This window comes from Branchiostoma belcheri, unplaced genomic scaffold (assembly GCF_001625305.1).
Source record: "Branchiostoma belcheri isolate BF01 breed outbred unplaced genomic scaffold, Haploidv18h27 scaffold69, whole genome shotgun sequence".
NCBI classification, from domain to species: Eukaryota; Metazoa; Chordata; class Leptocardii; order Amphioxiformes; family Branchiostomatidae; genus Branchiostoma; species Branchiostoma belcheri.
In genome coordinates this window covers 437363-462325 of record NW_017804342.1, presented here as the reverse complement: position 1 = coordinate 462325, position 24963 = coordinate 437363, and the positions used below count along the sequence as shown (strand labels likewise).

At 44.3% G+C, this 24963-nt stretch overlaps 1 protein-coding gene across 2 annotated transcripts in view; it reads left to right on the top strand.

The window, feature by feature from the left end:
* The window catches only part of LOC109484216 (receptor-transporting protein 4-like), a 48311-nt gene that overhangs the window by 2697 nt on the left and 20651 nt on the right, over window positions 1-24963 (top strand). The window contains exons 1-2 of one of the 2 annotated variants that reach the window (XM_019787464.1): window positions 19955-22086; window positions 23176-23323. In XM_019787464.1, the coding sequence (XP_019643023.1) occupies window positions 21848-22086; window positions 23176-23323 (387 nt within the window). In that variant the 5' untranslated portion in view covers window positions 19955-21847. Of the gene's footprint in view, window positions 1-19954; window positions 22087-23175; window positions 23324-24963 lie in introns of those variants that run through there. The other variant, XM_019787463.1, reaches the window with a different exon arrangement.

Below are 24963 nucleotides of genomic sequence, written 5' to 3'. Positions count from 1 at the left end.
ATATATATATATATATATATATATATATATATATATATATATATATACAAAAACACAGATACGCGTTTCTGAGAATAGACAAGTAGCCAGTACTTGTATACATGTATCTTACCAGTAAGCGAGATGTCTCTATATAGTATATATATATATATATAGAACCTATTCGCAGAAGGCGTGCCGACGTTTCTGGGTACGGTTCGGGCAGGTGCAGTTTTTATACCTTGGCTGTGGCGCGATCTGCGGCCGTGGACGCGGTCGGCGTTACCATGCAGATGAATAAGTGGGCGTGTGACGCAACGACGGGGCCCGCGCGCTTTCTCCAAAACTCTCTCGATTAGGCAAATACGCCGCTGCGTCGTCGGATGGCAACAACCTGCCGCTCGCCCGGCCGCCGCGAGTTGGCGGCTCCCCCTGCGTAAACCAAGCGGATCACCTGCGGAGTGGGTCAGGTGGACCACGCCACCTTATGGCGATGCACCTCCACAGACAGTATGGCGGCCCCGTCCACCCCCCCTCGCGGAACCCCTCCCCCTTCGCCTCGCAAAGGTGGGTCATGCATCGATCATGTGACGTGTTCGTGCCGTGTTACAGTTGTCCCTCGTTCGGTCAGGTATTTCGACTGTCAGGACAATTTTTGTGTCCCCCACCCCCGCAAATATTGTTTGTAAGCTATACCGTAACGTGCGCCCCGGTATGAATTATTTATAAGGGGGTGTGTGAGGGTGGGCGGTGGCGGCAGAGGCGTATTGCCCCGGCTAGCCCCGGGGAAGGCATTATTACCACGCTGCCGTGTACAACTTGTACACCCGCAATCCAGGCTCGTCCGCCTTCCCTCGCTCAGCTGCCAGGCCGCGCGCGCTGCCTGCCTGCCTTTCCTGCCGATAGTAAGGCCCTCATGTGTATTCCGTGACGTCGTCCGTTCATTCATAAGTCTCCCTTCTCCCGCTACACCCGCCGACTGACGTCATACGCCGTCATGTCGTCATCTCTGCGCTCACGTGACCGCGCCTCTCTTTCCGCGACGCCGGTTTGTGAATGGAGCGGCGACGTCCATTGACGCCGTGAAGCCTGGGGCCCTTCGGGAGCACAGGGAGAGAGGAAGGAAGCCTGAATTAAAAACCCCAAATATGGCAGAGCATCACATAAGCCGGAAAGGGGCGTCCCGGGAACTCGCCACACGTACACTAGCCATCCAACACGTTTGGAGAGGAAGAAATATAACGAAAGTCGGAAATTGCTGCTAGAAGCCTAGAACGCATGACGTCACGAGACGTGGTCCAAGTGCCGGCCTGCATACTAATGTGGCGGACAGAGTCATTTCAGGTCGTACTGCGTCCTGGTTTGGAAGTAGCACAACGCCTTGACACACACACCCTTAACTATAACTCCATGGTATTGTACTCAGAAACGGTCGTCATGTGTGTCATCTACGTGGAAAATAGGACAAATGTCGAACTAAATGTCGACATCGTAATCACGTCCATCTACGCTCCTCTTCTCTACATGTACCTCAGCAGCTACTTGTGCATTCATGGCAGAACACATCAAGGTTTTATCCGCAGCTAGCAATCAATATCCTTCTTCCCCCACTTCCATTCATACAGTCCTCTCCAGCGCAGGCAGATGCTCGAGAGGCCGCAAACACAGCCGCCCACACAGGGCATAGTGGGAAGACTCGGATGAAAGCTGGGCATTAGGGGTCAGAAATTAGGAGAAATTTTTCAGCTTCTTGGAAAGCATTGAAGAAAACTAATTAGTACAGACGGGTGTGATGATCAGAGGAGACTTGTTTTAGCATGTCCTCTTCTTGCGTGAGATAGAATTGTATCGTAAAAAAGTTTGCATATTTCAAAAGGGGGTTTTCAATTTTTGATGGCGGTTATATTGGGTGTATATACCGCGATCTCATATTGAACTAGAGTTTCACGATCTCATACCTTCGCCAAAGGATGTTCAACATTTACAAATGACCAAGTGTAAATATTGCTCATTGATTATGCAAATAAGATACTCATTTACATAAATTATATCATTTGATCATATTCTCCACCCAATGACAGTCTTATCTTACTTAACAAAGCTACTGAATATATTATTAATTATGCAAATGAGGTCCTGATTTGAATAAGTTATATTTAATGATATTCACCTTCACTTGACCTCCAAATGAAGAAAGTATGAAATTTCTAGCAGTTACCATAATGAAATCATGGTATTTTCGCATTAAGTATGCAAATTAGGTTCGCATTTACATAATCAATATCTCCCGATGTTCTTCTCGTTCCCAATTACATCAGTCACACAAGTTTAAATAGAATGGTAATTTGGAACCCAGCAGATTTATAAAATTTCTTCATTGTACAAATTAGATCTTGATTTACATATTTGTCATTTAATCATGTGAAGATCACTTGAACTACCTACATACCAAAAATACATGTCCAACGGTTCTTGAGTTACCCTCCCTCGAAGAATTTTAACAAATGCCTCTGCAGTTCCAGAACAAAGCTGCTAGGGGGGGCCAAACTCACATGGCTTCCTCTCGAGCACAAGAGCTACATGTATCTACCATACAAACTTCGTGACCCTGCCATGCCCAGATCGCGAGATACCACGAGAGATATTTCCACTGCAGTACCATAACAAGCCGCCAGGGGCCCAAAATCCAATAATTTCGAGCTGTCATCAAAACCCACCTATTACATGTAAATATCAACGAAGGCAATCCATCTAAGCCTTCTCGAGGTATCGTGTTGATAGACAAACAGATAGACACACAGGCACACATACAAACCCCTTTCGAATGTCAACCTTCTTGGCGAAGGCAACTTAATTAAGCAAACCAAAGAAATACTCTTCTCTCCAAAACGGTGTGAACGGCTCGTCCCGTATGCAAGATTACTTGGTCAGAGACATTCATCCACAGTAGTCTGTCCCCAGGCGTTATCTAAAAATGGTCCCACACGGTGTTGGTGTTTGTTTTCAAGATCGGTCCAGGATAAACCAGGACAATGCTGGAGGTTCAAGGATTCACGCAACTCTGTTGTCACATTGAAAAGGTCAGTACTAGTCCGTGCAAGCGCGGTGGGCCGAGATTTAGTCCGAAACCAAATGTAAAGAAGTTTTTTTTGAGGGGGGGAATTTTTTGCTGGGTGTTATATGTAAGGATGTAGTCTTTTTATTTTGTTAAAAAAGACGGTCAGTTTGAGTCTGAATTTTGAGGTTGTCCGGTTCGCTGAACAGGATGTAGATTTGCATGCGGTCATCACGCATCAGAGAAGTCACTTTCGTATCGGGTCATATTCATGATAGTTTCCGCCGTATAGAATTCTCTAGTTACGGAGTAAATTTACACTTTGAATGTTGGAGTACGCAGTACTAGATAGACGGAAGGCTTAGTCATCGTGTTCTCTATAACTGACTGCTTGGTCGTTTTTTTGTTTGTCTTTATCGTGGGGTCCGTGTGGCAGCGTGCGTGACTCGGAATCAAGAGGTCCCGGGTTCGAGTCCTGACATGCCTCCGATCTTGTGCCCTTGGGAAAGGCACTTTACACGACTTTCACCAGTAGACTCAAGTGAAAATGAGTATTGTCTGTCGATCATTCTTTTCCATGTGCGGGACACAACACCAGCAACAGCTGTATTGCATTGTTCAATAAATCAAATCAAATCAAATCAATCCTTCCTGTTCCGTAAATACGCTTTCGTGTTTTACCGACATATATATCTGTGTACATGTAGTTTATGTTTACCGATTTGTATATGTGTGATTTATGTATATGCATCTGTATGCAATACGTATACGTCAAGATATATGACACTTTTTTTAGGATTTGGTTGTCGTTAGTTAGATACGTGTCATTGTAACAAATTAAGCTGTAATCATTCAAATGAGAACATCGCTTTATGGTGGATATGTCATATACTAAAAACTGTAAACAGAAAAGAAATCCCACACAGTTTACGTTGAAATCAGAGAACAAACACAGTTTGTTGTAAGGCCATGTTGATTTGATTATATGGATGAAATGCGCGCGCGCATGAATTTTCGTCCGTTTCCAAAAAAAAGTTTGACCACATTGTAAATCGTACAAAGTAGCTGCAAAATGAGCAAATGTATGCCGTATTGAAACAAATATTGGAAAACGATACTTATGTCGCAGAATGTCAGAATTCATTCCAAAGGACGAGAAGAAAATGTTAAGGAATGAAAATGAAGAGTCTGCTATTTACATGCCAATAAAATATTACTCTGTGTGTTTAGTCATTTGTTCAACCCTCATGACCACCTAGATTTCATAACTTTTTATTTTGCCAAACTTTTTTTTATTCGCACGCTCGCATAAGTTTTGGGGTTCCCAGAGAATGTCATTCCTATAATCAAATCAACATGGCCTAATCGATACTATAGCTGACATGCTGTCAAAATGCAACGAGTTCCGGGTTTCTGATTAACGATAACATAATCACAAAGGTATGCAGCAACTAGCTACTTTTCCTACCACCCACCACAACTGCCGCCGTCAACAAGCCATTTCTGAGAAGAGAGATTATGTAGGCTAATCTCCAAGCAGATCTTTCGGTGCTAAAGTCTAAGTCGTAACCGACCGCCAAGATAGTATCGAATACTCAATACGTTATCCATTTGGCAAGACATTATCCAATAGGCATGACACTATATAATAGGCATCACAGTACCCAATAGGCATCACAGTATCCAATAGGCATCACAGTACCCAATAGGCATCACAGTATCCAATAGGCATCACAGTACCCAATAGGCATCACAGTTTCCAATAGGCATCACAGTATCCAATAGGCATCACAGTTTCCAATAGGCATCACAGTACCCAATAGGCATCACAGTTTCCAATAGGCATCACAGTATCCAATAGGCATCACAGTATCCAATAGGCATCACAGTATCCAATAGGCATCACAGTTTCCAATAGGCATCACAGTATCCAATATTGTCTCGTGTATTGGACACTGTCTTGCCGATTGGTTACGACTTTGCCACCAAAGATCTGCTTGGAGATTAGCGGAAGACTGTAGCTGCTTTGGGACACATGGAATCATGAACTTTTCTACAGTGCTTTAGTGTATAAAATAGGTAAATAGGTATTTGCTATACAATCTAAATTCTATTACAAATAGCATTCGTCCTCTATTCTTACTTAACTGTATTAAAATTACAATATTTATATAATTTTTGTCCCAAGTGTTTTTTTCACCCCCTAAGCGTCTCCCCCACTACACCTCCAACATTCTATCGAATGCAATTTTTTTTGGTAGATAAGCATCATTCTAATACTCTCTACTTTTTGTGTCTTTTCTTATGGTTCTCCTTGCCTGCCCACGACTTTCTACCTGTGATTTCCAAGAAACTACCTTCTATCCCATTAACCAACATTACATAATCCTCGGAAGATAACACTTTTAAAGACATGGCCCATAGGGAGGTCTCGGTCCATGACTAAGTTCTGGGGTGGGGGATGACCGAACGTAAGAATGAGTCACCCAGGAAGAGATATGATACAAATATTCCAGCATCGTAGAGTGGAGGACAGACAAGACAGAGTTTTCAAACCGAAGAGGTGGTCTTCGTTCTTTTTACTATGGAATATCGTCGAGCCCTCCGTGGAAAATATAGCACAGTCCCTGCATTTATATTTCCGACGTCTTCGCCGCATGGACCAGACACATGTGGACGTTTGGGGATTATAAGTAGTGAATGTATAAATCGCGATTGTTTGCTATGGATTACGAGCTTTGTACCACCGTAGTTCTTGTTGATTTGGATTAAGGCCAGGATAAAATGACAAGGTAAGTTACAGAGAAAATCGCTTCAACAGCATTAGTTTCCTCTCTATGTGGTTCTTACTTAACTGTAAGTCTAGTTTATGTAACTGTAAATGACATATGTATAGAATATTTTCCTTTGTGCTGATATACCGTTCTTACAATGTCAATGCTTTTGACCGGTCATTTGGACGAATGTGTGCGTAGACATATGTATCCCTTCTATAGTTTGTATCTTCTTCCATTGTCACTATCCACAACGACCAAAGACAATACTGGCATGCATGCACTCCGTTCCAAATTTGCTGGAAGTGGAGACGCTTGTACGTGGTAGTCAAATTTGCTGTGCCGCGTGTAGTAATGCTGCTCACCGGTCACCAGTCTCCTCCTCTTCTTCTTCTTCTCCTTCTTCTGCTCCTTCTTTTCTTCTTCTCCTCCTTCTCCTTCTCCTCTTTTTTCTTCTCCTTCTTCTTCTACTTTTCCTTCTTCTCCTCCTTCTCCTTCTTCTTCTCCTCCTTCTTCTTCTCCTGCTTCTTCTTCTTCTTCTCCTTCTCCTCTTTCTTCTCCTTCCTCTTTTCCTCCCTCTCCTCTTTTTCCTTCTTCTTCTTCTCCTCCTCCTCCTTCTTCTTCTTCTTCTTCTTCCCCTGCTCCTTCTTCTCCTCCTCCTCATTCTTCTTCTTCCCCTGCTCCTTCTTCTCCTTCTCCTTCTTCTCCTTCTCCTTCTTCGCTCGCTTATCATTGGGGACGCCTCGCGTATAATTTTGGACGATTGGTGCTACTTGAAGCGTTGGCAATCCCTGTTGACAGGTATTTTACGGAGGAGTCTTCCCGTTCATCTGTCTATGTAGGCGCCTCAAAATGGTAGCTTTCCTCCAATTGCTCTGTGGTCCTTGATGGGCCATTTTAGTGCCATATCTGTAATATTCAACGACTCTCTGGGTTTATTAGAGACTTTTCCCTCTATGGTACTTGATGGGACATTTTAGCGCTATATCTTTAATAGTCAGCGACCCGCTGGGTTTATTACATTTTTGTCCCTCTATGGTCCTTTTTATCTATGGGACATTTTAGTGCCATATTTGTAATATGCAACGACTCCTTGGGTTTATTAGAGATTTGTCCCTATATGGTCCTTGATGGGACATTTTAGTGCTATATACTAGTATTAGAGACTTGTCCCTTAATAAATGTTACAGTCAAGGACTCTCCTAGCCTGCCTGCACACGTGTGTCTCAATGCTTACACCTTCACGTCTCGCCCACGTGCGTCGGAGAAGTCGTCGGCTCCAATTCCAGGAAAGACCCGCCTCCCACACACACCACCCCCCTCCCCGCGGCCCGACCTCGCTGGTCACGTGTAATCCTGCTCAGTTTCTAGGATAGTCTCTCCTCTCTTCCCTTCTCAGAAAAGCGAGCCGTCCCACGAGGCGTCTGCCCACGTCTAGAACACGCGCCTTGTCGTCTGAGTACTAGTAGAATGGTGTAGGCTACAACCACATACAGACGACAACTGACGATCTCTTGGTGGTCGTAAAGACATTTGCTAGGCAGTTACCTGGCCAATGGATACAGCCTGGCCATTTTGCAATTGATACTGTCTTTGCTGCCACCAAAAGATTGGACGCGACTGCCAATAGCCAGCCCCCCAATGCCGAGTATGGTTCGCGTTTCTACGCTGAGTTCTGTTAACTCTACCCTCTCTCTATACGTTCACTCTCATTTCTGTGTCTCTATCGCTGTTTATTTTCTAGACGTTCAGCTTTTTTTTTCTTCTCACGTCTGTGTATTTTTATGGTTCCTGAACGCTCGAAACTGTTACCTGAATGTTCGCTCGTCGCCACCGATGCTTTTATGGCTGAGAACCTCATAACGTGATGATTTGCACATTTCCACACCCAGTCGACCAGAGCAACCCAGGAATCTGATGCGTTAGTCTGAGAAGGAAAAGCTTTAGAATTTTAGCGCCAGATTTTCCCAGAAACCGCCGGTACGTGGCTCCGGCTTTACGCCACCTGCCGAGCGTGACATTATCCTGGCAGCTTTCCAGCCAGCCGAAGTTGACGTTACAGAGTATGCTGGCTTATAACGTAAGTTTTGAAGCTGCCAGTCTGCGTAAGCCGCTCGCTTAGAGTGATACGTAAATACCACACCGCCGTCACAGCTGAGACCTTCACACTAAGTACTACTGAGCTGTACCAAGAATACAGGCGATCGTACACCTGATGCTTTCTCAGGAGTGTTGTTCATGTAGGATGCGTGGTATATTATCAACTAAGCAGTTATTTAAGGTGCGCAAAGACACCCCCGCTGAGCCTCGGGCTGTTGTTTAGTGTTAAGGAACTGGTGTTGAAAGAAAAGTTATCTGCAAAGTACGTTCGACATACGCTTCTGCAGCTGTAGACGTCCGCATTACTAGTGTTGTTGCTTGAGTTGCCTTCTCCCTTCTTAAGTCCGGATTAGACTTCCTTTAAGATGAAGGAAGATGAAGAACATTTGTGGAAGAATTGACTACCACCTCTTCAAGATGTGAAACCTAAGACCAGAACCACACAGTGAGAAGGTGTGGTGTGGTGGGATCTTAAATGTGCTCAAGGTGTTGCTCTTCTTATATATCAAGGGACCTCCGGCTTTACGTCCTATAAGGGGGGACGTCCCAAACTGAATTTAGGTACACATTTCCACCTGGGTCAAGTGAGGAAATAGGTGTTAAGTGCCTTTCCCAAGGACTGTAATGACTTCCTTTGATACGACATATACTTCCTTTACGATGGTCAAATTTTTAAAAAGTTCTCAGTAATGTCGTCATGTTATGTGTTTTCGCCGTCCGAATGACGCAAATAGAAATCTCCCATTTCCTTGTTGTTCTTCGGGCGCCGCTAGGGGGAGCATAATTTCCGGCAGTCTCGGAGACTAGTACTTTCGGGAAGGGAAAACTTTAGGGCAAGATGACGTTCGGTTTGTCATGCATAGATGATTTCATTAGGTTGGTGAATGATTGAATAGCAAAGTTCTTTGTTCACAACCACTTGTTTAACAAGAGTCGATTTGTCGATGACCGTTTGAATCTTCATCATGACAATTATGATGGGTTCACTGGTGCACTAGCTTCAGTACAGAGTGGAAACTTCGACCAGACGGCCTTTCAGCCTTGACAACCTAACGTAACAGTGAGGACTCCTTGTAGATTTGTTTATTTTGATTTTTCACAAAGTGAAAGGGAGGGCAAACAGTTGCCATCCCCCATACAAAAAGACATATACCAAAACACATATACAAAATCAAACTTTACGTAGTCAATAACAACAAGTATGAGAGTACACAAAGAATAGCTAATCAAAATAGAAGGTTAAGCATAAATGAAATATATCTAATAAAATGTATAAATTGTGTTGAAGCAAGTCTTAGTATGGTCTAGAAGCAATGCATGAACTACACCCACAAGATGTGTTATTTGGCTCCTGTTATGCGCCTTTTTAGTTTAAGATATGGTCTTTTAAGTCTAAAACCACCATGCATAAGTTCCGGACGCCCGTGTTCTGGTTGGTTGCTTGGTTGCTTGATTCATGTAGTACCTCCCCGCACGTCTGCTCGGAGGTCTTAGATACGTCATTCTGCTACAACAAGGTGAGGATGTGGCGAGGCTACGCGAAGGTAACTCCACTCAGAGAGATGACGTCATCTGTTCTCGGGTTGTAAGACAGTAAGGCACGTGTATCCGTTCAGATGACGCACGTGACGTCATCGCCATGACGTCATTTGTTTTTGCACCCCAGTCGTTGCCATAGCAACCTAGCCCAACTTTGACGACTAGCGGACGTTCTACAGTGCATTTTCGTCAGGCACTTCTTTGACCGTTACTTTCTGGTGTATTTCTCTGTACATAATGTTCGTGGTAGATTGGTACCACACAATTTACCATTTGTTTGTTTGTTTGTCTGTTTGTGTTACATAAATTTCGCACTATTCTTCCTGGTGATATAAAAATTATTATGATGTAAGTAACTATGTGTCTGATACGAGAAGGAGGTTCGTCAGGCCTCAATCAAAGTGATTTGAAGTGAATCACCAACTCCTAGATAGCAGTATTTTTACCATCGTATCCCGACGAGATGGGATTTTAAAGGAATCTAGTGCAGTTTTTAGGGCTTGGAAACCTGATTTATTTAAACGCTGAGTTGAAACTACACTATCCTAATGTATATTGACTCTCATGGAGCAAAAATTCCCAAAATTATGACGAAAATGGTTACTGGAAGGGCCTTGCGCTGATAGTTATGGTACCACCCAGAAAATAAATAAAGAACTCATCTTGTGGCTTGTTTCTGCAGTTTTAAATGCCCAAAGTATGAAATGCTGATTAAGATGTGCTAATTTGAAGCAGTATGTGTCAATATTACAAAGATTGCCTTGTTGTTTAGAATATTTCCAGTTTTGCTGCCCTGAAATCGCATTGGATGCCTTTTAAACAGATAACCCGGATGTCTGTTGTTGTGCTGTGTGCTCTGTTGATGGGCCCATCCTGTTGGCGCGGTGCCGAACACAGTCTGCCTGTACGGATGTCATGGACGACCTGACCCAGTTTGTCGACGTTATTTTCTGACAGATCAGGTCGCTTCCATCGACAGTCGCTAGGGGTCGTTCGATATGTCACCGTTACTTATTTCCAACCCTGCCATTTGTCGCTTCTCTGTATTTAACTTTTACTTCACATAATTGTGGCTGATGTTTCGTAATCTCCAAGCAGATCTTGGGGTGGAGATTGTGACGTGTTTGGGCAGCCTGCCTTCTCTCTGACAGTGCCTCGCCCACAATCTCTGCTGACAGATATTTTAACATTCGCCCTGCTGAAGTTGACGTTTGGCACACGATTTGTAATACAGAAAGATAGTTCCAAAGCCTTTGAAAATTATATGCTACACATAATTGAAATTAGGTAATCCCGTAGCCTTTTTGTGGCCATAGTGGCAGTGAATTGATAGAAGCCAGGTGCTGATAAAATGATATCGAGAAGTACCTGGTCTGACAAAATCGCGCTCCACTGACGTGCTTTCGAGGAGGGGGCCAATTAGCGTCGGGAGCGAGAGATTGTGTAGCGCAGGACGAGTGCCAACGAAGCTGAAATACCTAAACACAAAATCAACTTTAACAAATCATGCGATCTGTGCATCGTTGTTCAAGCTAACTTCACTGTTGTTCAATCAAGTTGAGTTATAGTACTGGCTGTAGTAACTAGAGGAGAAACTGTGAGTGGATAAAAAACCAAGCCGGGGGAGGACTGTCGTGACTGGGACTCTGTGGGCAGTTGGCTCGACTGTAGAACGCTTGTGGCGAGTTCTAGTTGAAATTAACTCTGGTTGTTCTCGCCCACCCGGAATAATGCTTGATTTCAGCACCAGGGACAGGGCCGGCCCAAAGTCTCAGCAGTCGTGATGCGTACTAGAAGGTGTCCAATACAACTGGATTTCTAAAGTCAATATTCTAGTCATCTGAATCACAAGGGTCTGGAGCGGCTGCCATTCGGTGCCAACTCAGGTGACCTCAATAGGACCCGCATAAAATTGTGAGGTTTGAACCACTCACACCGGGAAGGACCCCAGCAAAGACAGTCCGTTTGTGACATAACCGGGTTTCATAACATGATAACATAATCACAACAGTTATGCAGTAACTAGTACTGTGTGCTTTCAATACAGTTACCGCAGTTGCAGGGCTTGGAAACTTGGATTTCTATAAAGTCAATATTCTAGTCATTTATTTACATAGTGAGTTTTAACAACACATTTCTGTGGCACTGTACCAGTACGGGATACCGGCAAGCATTACTACTCAGCAAAACATGGCTCTGTCTGTGGTGGAGACTGACGACTAGGCTACAACTATTTTTGTTGTCAAGGACCGTAGGACACACTGCTCCGTGAAGCAATTATGGTGTTCGCCATGTGGCTTGGGTGTTTGATACCATCTTTATCTACCGACATGCCAAATTTCTAAAAAAAATCCATCAAACGGATCTTTATTCATAGGTCCGATAACACAGGCACTGACAAAAACAAGCTGTTCAACGTAGAAGACATTCCAAAGTACATACTAATGCAGCAAAGGGACCGTGAGTACCAGCTGCGAACATACGGACAAAACTAACCACAATACTCCATTTGGAGGTCACTGACCTCCTTCAAGTAGTAAAAGAACAAGAGTGGTTCTATTTCCTTCTGGTTGAATTTTGTAATGTATCTAGATTTTCTGTTTGTCTGTTGCAAAGATTAGACCAAAGACAGCTGAAGTCTGTGAAACGCGACGCCAGTTACTATGTCCAAACAATAGCTGGGGTTTGATATTGGCAACGACCACCGACTGTTCAGCACCAAGGACAGGCCTAGTTTCGTGGATGCAGATGGTCATAACCCTGTACAACAAAGAACTGTCAGATCACTAGCTTAATCTTTCCTTAACCTCATCTGCACTTAAGTCAGAAGGTTTGCTTGGTATAAAATAATGTATTATAATGTATATGAAGGATGTACATATTGCCTGTCTTGTCCGTTGTTATTTGTAGTTTTGTACGCAAACTCTTTACCATTCAAGTCTCATCCCTTTTGTAAGGTTTGCTTTTTGGTGCCATGAATGAATAAAGAATATGGTCCAGTTTTTTCTCGACTGTTCGTAATTATAAACATGGCCATCTGTCTCTGAATGGTTGGTCATCATCAGACGAATGGTGGGTAGTATATTTTAGCACCAAGGACAAAACTTGCCACAAGGCAAGGGGTAACTCAGCCCATGGTTACTGTGGCATTGTGTAAGTTCAAAAAACGTCCAATTTAAAGTCGTATTCGCGTATTCAAGCACAGCAACATTTCAAATGTTGTCGGAAAAGATATTGTCTACAACAGGCAAAATTCTGATACCACGTTGATCAAACATCCAACTAAAACCGCCAAAAGCCAGGTTTCAAACAGTATGTTATGCAGAACGATGTGATCGTCTTGTGTAATGTGTTATGCAGTCGGTCAGTCACCTAGACCAGGAACGTGACACGTGTCTGGTCTCAAAAATAGGCTTTTCAGAAACTAATTGCACATAAGTTTCAGAAAGACCGACTGTATAACACATTACGTCTTATGCAGTCGGTCAGTCACCTAGACCAGGAACGTGACACGTGTCTGGTCTCAAAAATAGGCTTTTCAGAAACTAATTGCACATAAGTTTCAGAAAGACCGACTGTATAACACATTACGTCTTATGCAGTCGGTCAGTTGCCTAGACTAGAAACGTGACACGTGTCTGGTCTCAAAGATAGGCTTTTCAGAAACTAATTACACATAAGTTAGTACAGAAATATCTGTATTGTGTTGTCACCCTTGTAACACATCGGCTCTGTGTGTATGTAGGTTAGGTTAGGTTAGGTAATGTAAAAGCTGTTTAAGTTACGTTCTTTTCGGAAAGTTTCGGATGCAACAGGCAGTCATACCGACAAATAGCTTTATATTTTGTAGGAACATGGTCTTGTACGTCATTTTTCACACTGAGTAAGAATTAACATTCGTTTGGTAAAGGTAGTCACATAGGACCATAGACCACAGGGCCAGGATGTTGATAGTCCACTGTGTCTATGCTCTACTACTACTAGACTAGGGCACAGTATTGGAAGGCGGAGCCCATCCCTCTCCTTCCACCACCTTTTACCTCCCCAACCGAAGTCATGTACACCTGGTTGTAACGGGGAAAGTCGTGTAAAGCGCTTTTCTGCTTTCCCAAGGGCACAACGTCAGGCCAGGAATGCAAGGAATCGTCACCTCGATCCCTGTGTCTGCTAGCCTAGCCACCTCGATTGTGTCAATTCGCCGCCAGAGCTAAAGTTTTATGAAGAATGCATTAATCCACAGGTACACGAGACAAGTCTGGTATAGACATCTTTCGTATTGAGTATCAATAAGTCTACCTGCTTTTTACAATTTTGTGTGCAACCCATGTTGAGAGATTTCTCTATTAAGCGCCTGTGTTACTTTCTTGCTGTCACGATGCTGTATAATTGTGTGTAGCTGCCTTACTATGAATATTGTAATATAAAGATGCGAGCCGCCTTTACTAACGATGAAGAAATGAACCAAGTGAAGGCAGTCTTTGTCCACCACTAGTCACTTAAAAGTTAATTGGTCATTTAGTTCAGCCATTAGGAGTCGACCATGCCATGGTCAATGCATTGACGGACGAAGCCTGTTTCTTACATTTGGTTGAGAGTGAAAAACGACGTATACGCATGGTTTCAACGTTGTTAGAGAACTCTTGCAAATTGTTTAGACCACAGCAAGTAAATTTATGGACTCCGCAGATCCGAATCTAATGCGAGGGGGCGAAAAAAAACAAGGCGGGCTAAAAAAAACAAATTTCCTACGTTCTCAAATTTTGACTTAATAATTGTACAAATGGTTTTGATTCAGTGAGAACATCACATATACACAGCCAGTATCACATATCACTGCATCAAAGTAAAAAAATTAAATCAGAGTCTTTTCTTGTCTGTTGTCTTCATAGTTATCTGCCATTTACGTTCCGGCATGGTAACAGACATATTTGCCCATTTTCGGCATGTTGACCACTGTCAGAGGTCAGAAAAATTTCTTGTTTTTTTTCACCAAAATCATGCGAAAATTAATGCGTGCGCTGATGTCATCCATAAAAATTACTTGCTGTGGCCTTAGAACAAAAACATCTTAATAGGAAGATGCGGGTTTCTCCAAAGGATGCACAGAAGGAAGCACAGAAGAGACAGGAAGCACAGAACAGTTTTGTCGATCTTTGTGTTCTTTCTTTAGCTGTGTCAGTCAAATGTTATAATTAGTCACTTAATGTCGATTTGATTGGGCGGTGACAGCAGAAAAGATGTCTAGCTAGTTAGGCGGCACCCTAGCCCCATTTGCTTAGTTAGCTAAATGAGCTCATTGCTTTGTACCTGGTCAATAGACCCATTCGACTTTCACGGATCGCATTAAGTGCTTACGTCACAGGGGGGACATTTCGAATAGAAACTACTTCACAGGGGGGACATTTCGAAAGTTCCTTTCACGGATCGCATAAACTGCATACGTCACAAAACAAAATAACCTTAAATTGCTGTACGGAATGCCACCATACAAAGTTGGTGCCTGTTTTCCTGTCATGTCCGCATATATTACCAAGAAAATAGACACTTACCTACCTTTTAGTAAAAAAATGATCTAACAGGGGGGACACCGAGAGCGCAAGCTCCGTTCGACTTCAGCGTTCTAGAATGACGTTCTTTCGAAATGTCCCCCTGTGACGTAGGCAAATTATGCGATCTGTGAAAGTCGAATGGGTCTATTGAGAGGTCATTTAGTTCAAGCAGTTTGGCTTTCAATGCGAAGGACCGGTTCATTGTTTGGCATCTCTTCTCTGCTGTAGTTAGTTTCTTTGTAGTAGTATATTACCCGGAAGGACTGTTTTCGCTACATGGTGCCCACTATTAGAACAAAAACGTCCTACGTACTCCTAAGGAGTGATTAGTAGTCCCTGTCGCCTGTCATCTCTGGAATTGATAACAAGCATCTTTGAGGTTATTTTTGTTCTCCTCGTACGTTTACACAGGGAATCCAAACCGCTAAATCCCTATTTCCAAAGAGTCATTTTGAAGGAGCATATCTCTCCCTTGGGGTAGTAGGTGTAGCGTGGTTTCTTGGTAGTCTTGCGTTGGCTGTCTCTACTAAGATAAAGTGGGCTGGAAATCAGGATCGACTCACGACCAACCCCAGCCGGTCGCGAACGCTTGGAATGGTCCCCTCCTACAAGGTCTGTGTGCGAGACTAGAAACTGGCCACAGCTAGATCTTTGTGGGTGTTAGGCGTGTCACATCACGTGAACACGGACTCTTCCTCCTCACTAGAAAATCTCGCCTGTCTCTTTCTTTGCCTTCTCATCTCGGACACGTTCGGACGGACTTGTCAAGCACCTGTATGGAAAGGTACGTTACGCGATACGCTCAGCTAAGGTCTTGTGGGAGGGTGGATTTAGCAATTTCCAGTAAGCCAGCCTGCATGTACTTTCTAGTATATATCATGTGCATATCAATTTCACCAATGTGTACTTGTAGATGGATGTGTTTGCACGAAAGTTTAGGTGAAAGTCGAGGACTGAGAGTAGGCGCAGGGGGACGTAGGCAGCCCCCTCTCTGAATGTATCTGTGTATAACCGCCTTTCGGCGTAACACACCAGCTTCGCAGGCATGCGGCGCGGCGGCAGCTGGATACATTACACCGATCGACTTGTTACACCTAACCCTTGAACATCTAACTCTAGGCATTGTTTAAAGCTATCTAATGACAATGTCCCTACTGTACTTGGTGACAGCGAGTTCCACTCTGCGATAGTTCTAGGAAAGAATGAATTCATGGACACCTCAATCCTTGGTTGATTGATTGACAACTCTGGTACTTGACAGGCATGGCTATTTCTTGTTCTCTTCTGGGCTGGTATTAGGTACTTATTAATTGGGACATCCACCAGTTTATTTAGTCATTTTGTGCATCATGGATATGCCCGGCGTGTCTTTCATAATGACGTTACAAGATCAGCTTGACACCGTCATGTTCAAAACCGTTTTAACCATTTAAAGTTTGTTTATTGCAAATTCTTGCCCGAGGGCTAATACTTATTTAACAACGCGTTTGGCTGAAGGGAGGGATGGAAAACTGTGTCTAGGGGAATATTATATAATACGTTCGCGTGGGAGCTCTATCATAGCTGTCATCGCCAGGAGATTGGTGAGAGAGCTCTGTCTTATATCTGTTTACAGATTCTGCATCTTCCTTCGCCACTGAGTCATATCATCCCACTTAAACATCTCCTTTATATTGGCCTTGTGGTGCTTCAAGATGTTTAAACTCTATCTCTCTCTCTCTCTCTCTCTCTCTCTCTCTCTCTCTCTCCCTCCCTCTCTCCATCTATCTCTCTCTCTCTCCTTTCTCTCTCTCTATCTATCTCTATCTCTTCTCTCTCTGTTTATATTTCCTCTCTCTCACTCACTCGCTCACTCTCTCGCTCACTCACTCACTCACTCACTCATTCACTCACTCACTCACTCACTCACTCACTCACTCACTCACTCACTCACTCACTCACTCACTCACTCTCTATCTTTTTTTGGGCGAGGAGGGGCCTTTCATCTTCCAGAGGAATTGTCTCTGCACCCTGAAGCTGTTTGACTCACCAGTTGAACGGTCTGTCGTCTTCATGGCTGCTTTTGCGGTCGCCACGTACCCAGGTCCCGATCACGGCTCTTCTAATGTAGAGAGTCGTAAAATCAGCGGCGTTCCCTGTGTTACCAACGGCTGCGTGTAGTAACGTTAAGGACGACCTGAAATGTCATTCAATGAGTATTGTATTGTCGTCTGTGTTGGTGGCGGCTTAAAATTAAGATGAAAAGAAAACTTGAGTGTGCCGTCACCACGTCTTGTCATTACATGTTGGGGAAAAAGCTCCCGTGAGCTGCGGTCGTGTATCGTGAATGATCGCGAAGTAGGCTACGCCCTAGAGAAGTGTTGAAAGATGTTTCTATATACATGTATATAAACTGAAACTTAGACAGAGATGTAGGTGATTATAGTAGTGTCCCTCTGCAGGCATTTCATTTCAAAACCTTTCCCAAGAACACGACGTCTACTCCGGAATGCTAAGGATGAATTGAGCCGGTCATTTCTAGATCCCTTGTCTGCTAGAGCACGACGAGGTTGATGTAAAAAAATCTTTCTAACATATGTGTCTGTCGGGAGTGGGGTTCGAACTCATGATCACGAAGACGAACATCCATATTGGGACTTACGTCCAACGCCTCCTCCCATTCGGCCATCCTGGTAGTTGACTTCCTGCACTGGTACGCGATGCGACTCATTCACTCGCTCGCTCACTTATTCACTCACTCACTCACTCACTCACTCACTCGCTCACTCATTCACTCACACGCTCGCTCACTCACTCACTCACTCACACACTCACTCACTCACTTTCTTCATCCTTGATAACTTATTGTCCTTTGAAAGCTGTATAGTGTATCGTTGGACTACGGATGCATGGAAAGAACATTCGGAGATTTTAAAAATGTACGACGCATGTTTCCTTTGTACGAAACGCATCTAATTAGAAAATTTGCATTCATGACAATCAGGACCTTACGTCTATTGCTCCAAGCATAACAATAAGAACCGGTAACCATAAGACTGCAAGAGAAGGGAATATTTACCTGGATTTACACGACTAATTGAGTTTGCTCAAAGTCACGAAATAGTTTGGGCATTCTATATGGCCTCCTTCTGTCAATATTGACCATGGCAAAATCCTTATTTTAACAGCCCTACAGCTTAGGTTATGGCTGAACAGTCCTGTATGAGAATGACAATCTAAGCCACTCGTTGATGCCATCGGTACAGTATTTGGTACAAGGGCGTAGCCCAGGACTTGAAGACACTATAATGATTTTCTGTTTCGTTTCTGACTAATTAGGAGCCTATTTCTTTTCCTGCGGCTGATGTGAGATCAGCAGGTCCCCGTGGGTTGGATCTGATATCGCCCTTCTCACTGAGAGTCTGTTCTCTCTCACCCTTTATCAGCTTCCCCTGAGGACCCGTCCGAACTAACGATCAGCGTGGGAAGACTCGCTTTTGTCCAACACCAAGTAGTGAAACAAACGCCTACTGGTTCTACCACACTGTAGCTGCTGCAGCTAACGTTACTTTTCTCAATAGCTGCGTTGGTTGTTGAAATTGAACTACTACAATTCTGGAAATGATTCGGGGGATGATATTGCTCTGCTGTGCTTGTGGAATATAGATAGCGTACGGCGTTTTGAGAGAAGTCCCTTGCCCTCGCTAATAACCTCTCTTGCTAATCGCCTGCCCTCCGTCGTATTGTGTTGATATCTTAAACCTTTTTGTCGTCAAAAGACGATAGAATCGTAAAGGGACAAACAACAGCTTCATATGTATTGACCCTTTATGGTCATTGTTGCCACACACCCACAGATCTTACGTAACGTGTTTACATAACTTGTTCTCTTTGTCATTGTGACAGTGGTACTAGAAACGACAGATTTTGCGCAACATTTTACGTAACGTGATCTCTTTGTCACTGAAATACTGGTACTAGAAACGACGCATGAAGTCCAATCGGTCAGGACAACCTCCCCATTACTAGTTCTTTACAAGCCAATTTGACGGTGCTTAGATGACGCATATGTGTATAAGATAGGGTACTTTGGTAGTTTTATATGAAATCGTGCGTAGCATTCTAGCTTTTCCTACTTTGTCGTTTATAATTCTCAACATCACTACATTTTGAATATTCATACAAACGTAGATAAAAATGAGAGTTTTAAGATATGTGTGTGTCGTGATGCCATCTGGAGTAATTTCGTTCTCTCTGATTTTTTCTCTCTCTTTCTATCTCTCCCTCCTCTCTTTTTGTTCCTTTTCCATGCCTGTATACCCCTACTACCTACTTCAGGTTTCATCACTGATGAAATATATATCGGAACTCATTTAAGTGTAGTTCACATGAGTAGGAAAATTACAGCGATGTTAACAGTACGTTGGTGGCCACAGGTGAGCGTTGTGTGGTCGATACAGATAGAACCAAATTGTTCCCCCGCCTCCCAGGTCTGCTTATTACAGTTGTTTTACTCTGTTGAAATGGTCCCTGGCGTGGGCAGGGGTACAGCAAAGTGCTAGCTACCACAAAATGACGGCCTGCCAGTTGTAGGCGTGTTGTTTAAACGTTAACTAGTGTATAGTGTTCCAGAGCACATTGGGCGTAACCTTGCGTGGTTGCCACAAGCTTAAGGTAAAGGGGTGTAGATGGAAGAGCGTATCCCCCTATGATTCACCATGTCACGTAACGCACCGAGGCCCGCCATCTTGTTCCAAAACAAGTGTCCTTGACCTTACAAGGTCAAGTTTGGACAGGTATGAAGGTCGATTGACTGTACCTCATTTGCAGCGCGCCTCGCACCGTGAATTTTGATGTGCAATGACTCAGTCTTTTTTACATCAAGGTACTAAGTAAAACATCGTGATATACAACAGCCGATAATGATTATGAAGAAAACGTCAATATTTGTGAACATGCATTTTGATTGTATGAATAAGTGTAACTATCTTAACTCATTATCATACGCTAAAGTTATTGTCATTTATGCCAAATTGATCGATTTTCAATTATGAACCAAATTATCAACGTTTTGACAAGACAAATTTGTAAAAGATTAGTCAGTATAAAGCGCATGCAGTTGTTTGTTCCATACAATTAACTCAGAGGTAACAACATATGTGGGGCTATACATTTTAACGCTTATAAACAGGCAATAAACGTGAATCAACTAAACTATTGAGGGATCCATTTTTCCATTCCTTTTATTCGTGGGTTTCAGTGCTGTTGTGCTTGTACAGAAATGCGTAGCCTATGGATGATGATATACCCACTATCGCCTTGATTCGGCCTAATCTGGCCCTGCCCATCTTTTCCTGGAAAACCCACCTCCATCTACTGAACCCACAGACCTACACACGTAATATTGTCTTATGGAGCAAATGTACAATTTGGAGATGACTACAGACATACGGCACGCAATTTGTCAACAAATAGAAAATATCTCAGGGACAGCAACAACCACCACGATTTCAGCACCATGCGTAGGGACAAATCTCGGAACATATGGAGGTCGTATTTCGCTCGTGTTCGTATAGCCGGTGGTATATTTTTATGTACACTGTCGATGGCTTGATACCATTCTCATGTCTCTCTTACAAAATGTATGTCAGCTCGGAATTCTCTTCTGTGTACATTAACCACAATAATGATAACCAAAACACAAGGGTGAATATGATGTTGTTTATTACACACTGAATCTCACAATATGTACTGTTACCATGGCTGGAAGATTCTAGGCTACGGAAATGCAGACTTATTAGGAAGAAATCCCTTTTAAGTTACGTAAACGTCGTCGCACATGCAGCACATTTTCCCGTCTCAATTGTTCAAATTTTGCAAAACACACCGCGGTGTGACGCACGAGAATCCTTACCTGATAAATTACCGCCGCTACCGCCCCACCCTCCCGCCTGCATCCTTACAGGGCGGGCTTTGAGCTCATTGACGTCAAATCCGGCCGGAATTTGGTTGAAGCCGACTTAAGTGTGACGTTGACGTCCAATTTCCACCTAGGTAACGAATCACGCCGAGCCCGGCCCGGCCCGGCGAAGCTAACGCCTTCCGCCTGAGCCGGATAAACAACATGGCGGACTCTCTAGCGCGGACGGAACAATTTTACCCTGCTGTGTACATACAGTCAGCAGCAGCAGTGTGTCCCGGTCAGGTCCATTCTAGCAACATAAGAGCTTTACATACATAGTTTTCTAGTGAGCAAAGAACCCAGCCTTTCGCAGATAATTCTAGCAGCTACTACTGTGCATTTTTCTACAACCGTCCTTTCGGTCTAGTGGCACGTTGAAGGGTACATACTAAATGCATCACTGCAAGAATTATTAAATTATGGTAAACATTTCGCTTCGACTCGTTCTTCCAAATGACGTCAACCGCGATCTCTGTGATGCCGATTTCTTCCTTATTTGGTCATTTCCGTTCTCCGCGTTTTTCCTAATATGGCAAGGCACTTTGCCTATTGACGTCATCACGCGGGGCGGTTGCCCATTTCGGGACGTTTCGCGCGTCTATTGATTCACAAATCAGACGTTTTACGCCAGCAGCCCCGTATTACGTCGATGGGGCACAAGGTAGACGCGTCGTAAATGAAAGCCTTAGGTAACGCGAGCGCGTGACAACGTGCGCCGACTGCCAAGGAAGTTGTTTATCGGCGTTTGCATTGTTAAACCTACCTATGACGTTGCCTGCGCAACTCTTCTGATGGGACGGCTTTTTCACGCCAGCGGGGCCCCTCATGACCTCATCTCGTAGCCCAAAAGCGCGGCGTCTCCTCTCCCCACCGCATTTATACCCTGGCAGCCGGCTCGGTCGTACCTCCCATGCTTGTACCACCGCACAAGGCACCACGTTCCCACCTATCCCATCCCAAACCTGGCCTACATCTCTATAGAAACCCCAACAACACACTGTGTGGTGGTGGGCTCCCTTCCGTTAAAACCCTGGAACCGTTAGCCATGGTGCACACTCCGGCCGCCACCGTTCCCATTCCTCCTACCAGCGAGGACTCGCACGAGGCCATGCAGGCCTCAGGCCGCTCCATCCACGAGGAACACGTTAGGTACAGTACAGACGGGTGACGGACACTTCACCACATCTCTCTCTCTCTCTCATTCTCTCTCTCTTCCCCTTTTTTTTAGTTCTCCTTCCATCAGCGTAGCATTACTGTAGCCCGCTCTCTCTCTCTTTCCCTTTTGCTCTCTTCATTTTTTAGTTCTCCTCCTTTCCCTCTGCATTGCGTTCCGGTAGCTTTCTCCCGCATTCTCTCTTTCTTGCTTTTCTATAACCCTTCTTTTTATTTCTCTTTTTACTTCTCTCTCCGCGTAGCGTTCAGTAACTCTCTCCCATCCTCTCTCTCTCTCCCTGTCTTTCTTGATTGTCTTATAACCTTCTTTTATTTCTCCGCCTTCCCTTTCCCACTGCATAGCATTCGGGTATCTCTCTCTCATTCTTTCTATCTTTTTTATTCTTTATAACCCGTCTTTTTATTTCTTCTCCCCCTCAGCGTAGCGTTCCAGTAGTGTAGTAATTTCTAACGGTTGCCCCCTAAAATCCCCTCACCACAGGTAGTATACTCCGCTATGTGTAGTTATCATTTAATCCACGTTAAGTTAACAATCCGTGATACAACACTATACGTGCACGTTTCCTCCGTGATGTTGTTAATCTGCTAGTAGTACCTTCTCAGAAAACCCTTCGCCCACCCAATGAAATCTCAGCCATTACCTGGGACAAAAATCACACCTCTGTGTGTGTGTGAGTGTCTTCTTTCCAAGAATCACCCCCCTTCAGTGCGCAGGAATATTTCCCAAGTCACGTACGCCGGCTAGACTTTCAGCGAATCACAGTCTATTGCACATACGGAGGTGTAAAATTTGATGGATGTTAAAGAAGTCAATCTCTTTACAGTAGTGGGCACGTCCCCACTAGCAGTGTAGTGGTATCCTGGCTGGGTGCGTGTGTGTGTGTGTATGTCACGTAAGGCGATTTTGTAGTAATTACACCCGAGTATATTGTGAGACACGTGCGCTCAATGTGTACAACAGCGCGCCGATTTTATGAAGATGAGGCGCTTGTATGTTGACGCTCCATTCTATCTTCTGCCCTCCCTCCCCGGATGGCTCGCCTGTGCGTGGCTGGCTACGTCTAGGAGTATGGAGGCCGTGTGGCACGGCGAGTTCTCCAAGCTCTTCTCTCAGTTCTACCCGCACCTGTGGTACCTCATCCCCAGCCCGGCCGCCCCCAGCCCTCGATGGTACCGCTTCAGGGACTCCGCCAAGGTCCGCTTCTCTTGTCAGGTAAGTTTGGACTTTTTTCTCTCTCTCTCTTCGTAAACCGCATTGCTTTTGTTGCATTGCTGCACGGTGTATTGCTGCCGCCATGTCTACGTGACCATAATGATGCATGACAAGTGTAAAGCCAAACCGAGCTGGTGTCTGCGATTAACCAGGGGTCACAAGGTCAGGCTTTTACCAGCCTGGGCTACTTTGGCTCCACCGTGTTACCAGTGCAGCATAACAGGCCGTCTGCATGGGTAGTTTTTGGAGAAGTGAGATGGTAGTACTCCCCGCTACTGCACAGCTGTAAACCATTTCCTCCATGCAAGCCCAGTGGTAGTGGTAAAGCGAATCGCAACGGTGAAAAGATGTCGGTAATTAAGCATACCTCAGTCGATCACGCAGTTAGACTAACTATGGGTCAAATAAATCACAATGTGTGTGCTATCACCAATCAACCTCGTCAGGAACTAACAGATTATCACCGGTGATAAACAATCTACCTACTTCTTAAGATACGCGGTCCTCTCAATGAGTGGTACTTAAACGCCCTTAAGAAGTACACGTCTTAAGTTTCCTTCAAGAGGTTGCGATCTTTTGTCCAGGGTCACAATGGATTTTTTATATAACCAGTAGAGCACCGTTCGAATGAAACTGTCAGACCAGTTGAAAAACTACCAGCCCGATAGTGTGTGTGTGTGTGTTTGTACGCTCACACACTTATTGAGAAACGCTGCCGGAGAGTCGTTTGACAGTGAAGTAAATGGTTTTAATACGACTTGGTGGGAGTAAGATGGGTTTGACCAGATGTCAGGACAAGGTGGATGAGATTTGGTGCCGGTAATATTTCACGCCATAATTCCCGCAGACGCATCGACCACGCAGGTAGGTCTATAGTTTCGACCTGTCGGTGCTAGGGTGGCTATTTCCAGGAGGGAGTGGGTGAACAATTGGCGATAAAAACTAAAATGGGAAGAACTGATAAAAAGGAGAGATATTACAGAAGGGAATTTTGACGACAACGGGTGTGAGTACGTGTGCGACCTTTCCTTCGGTCCACCGGCGGGGGTGTGTTACCGCAGGCGCGCCGTGGGCGGAGAGGGGAGACCACGCAAGGACACAGGGATAGACAAGCGCTTTTCTCCACAGCCGGACTGCTGTCTTCACTTTAGCCTGCATTACAGTACTGCGAGTAAAACCAGAGAAAATTAACCACCTTAACGATTGTTGATGCCTTTCCGGTTTTCTTGTTGTTTGGTTTCTTACTGAAGAGCTCGGCTGGTAGGTCGAGTCAGACGTGGGAAGATACTCTTCTCGCCCCCGTGCTTGTATATGGTCCTTCGGTTGTGTCAGACAGACTAAATGACGCTTAATTACAGCTCATTTAAGCCACCCACATCGTGGTACATTGACATTACGTTCAATTTATTTGCTAGATATTGGCCTTTTCATCTGTCGACTGTGTCTGCAAATCTCAGTGCGGCTCCGTGTGATTCAATACTTGGCTTAGATTAACACCTAGTGAAACAACGTAGATCAAAGCATTCACAGTTTTGTGAAAGACAAGTCTGGGTACAATAAAATACGACCTAGACCTTTGCTTGCGCGAGTAGAAAGGACTTGACATGTTCGAACGAGAGGAAGACGCCATGATGTTCTCC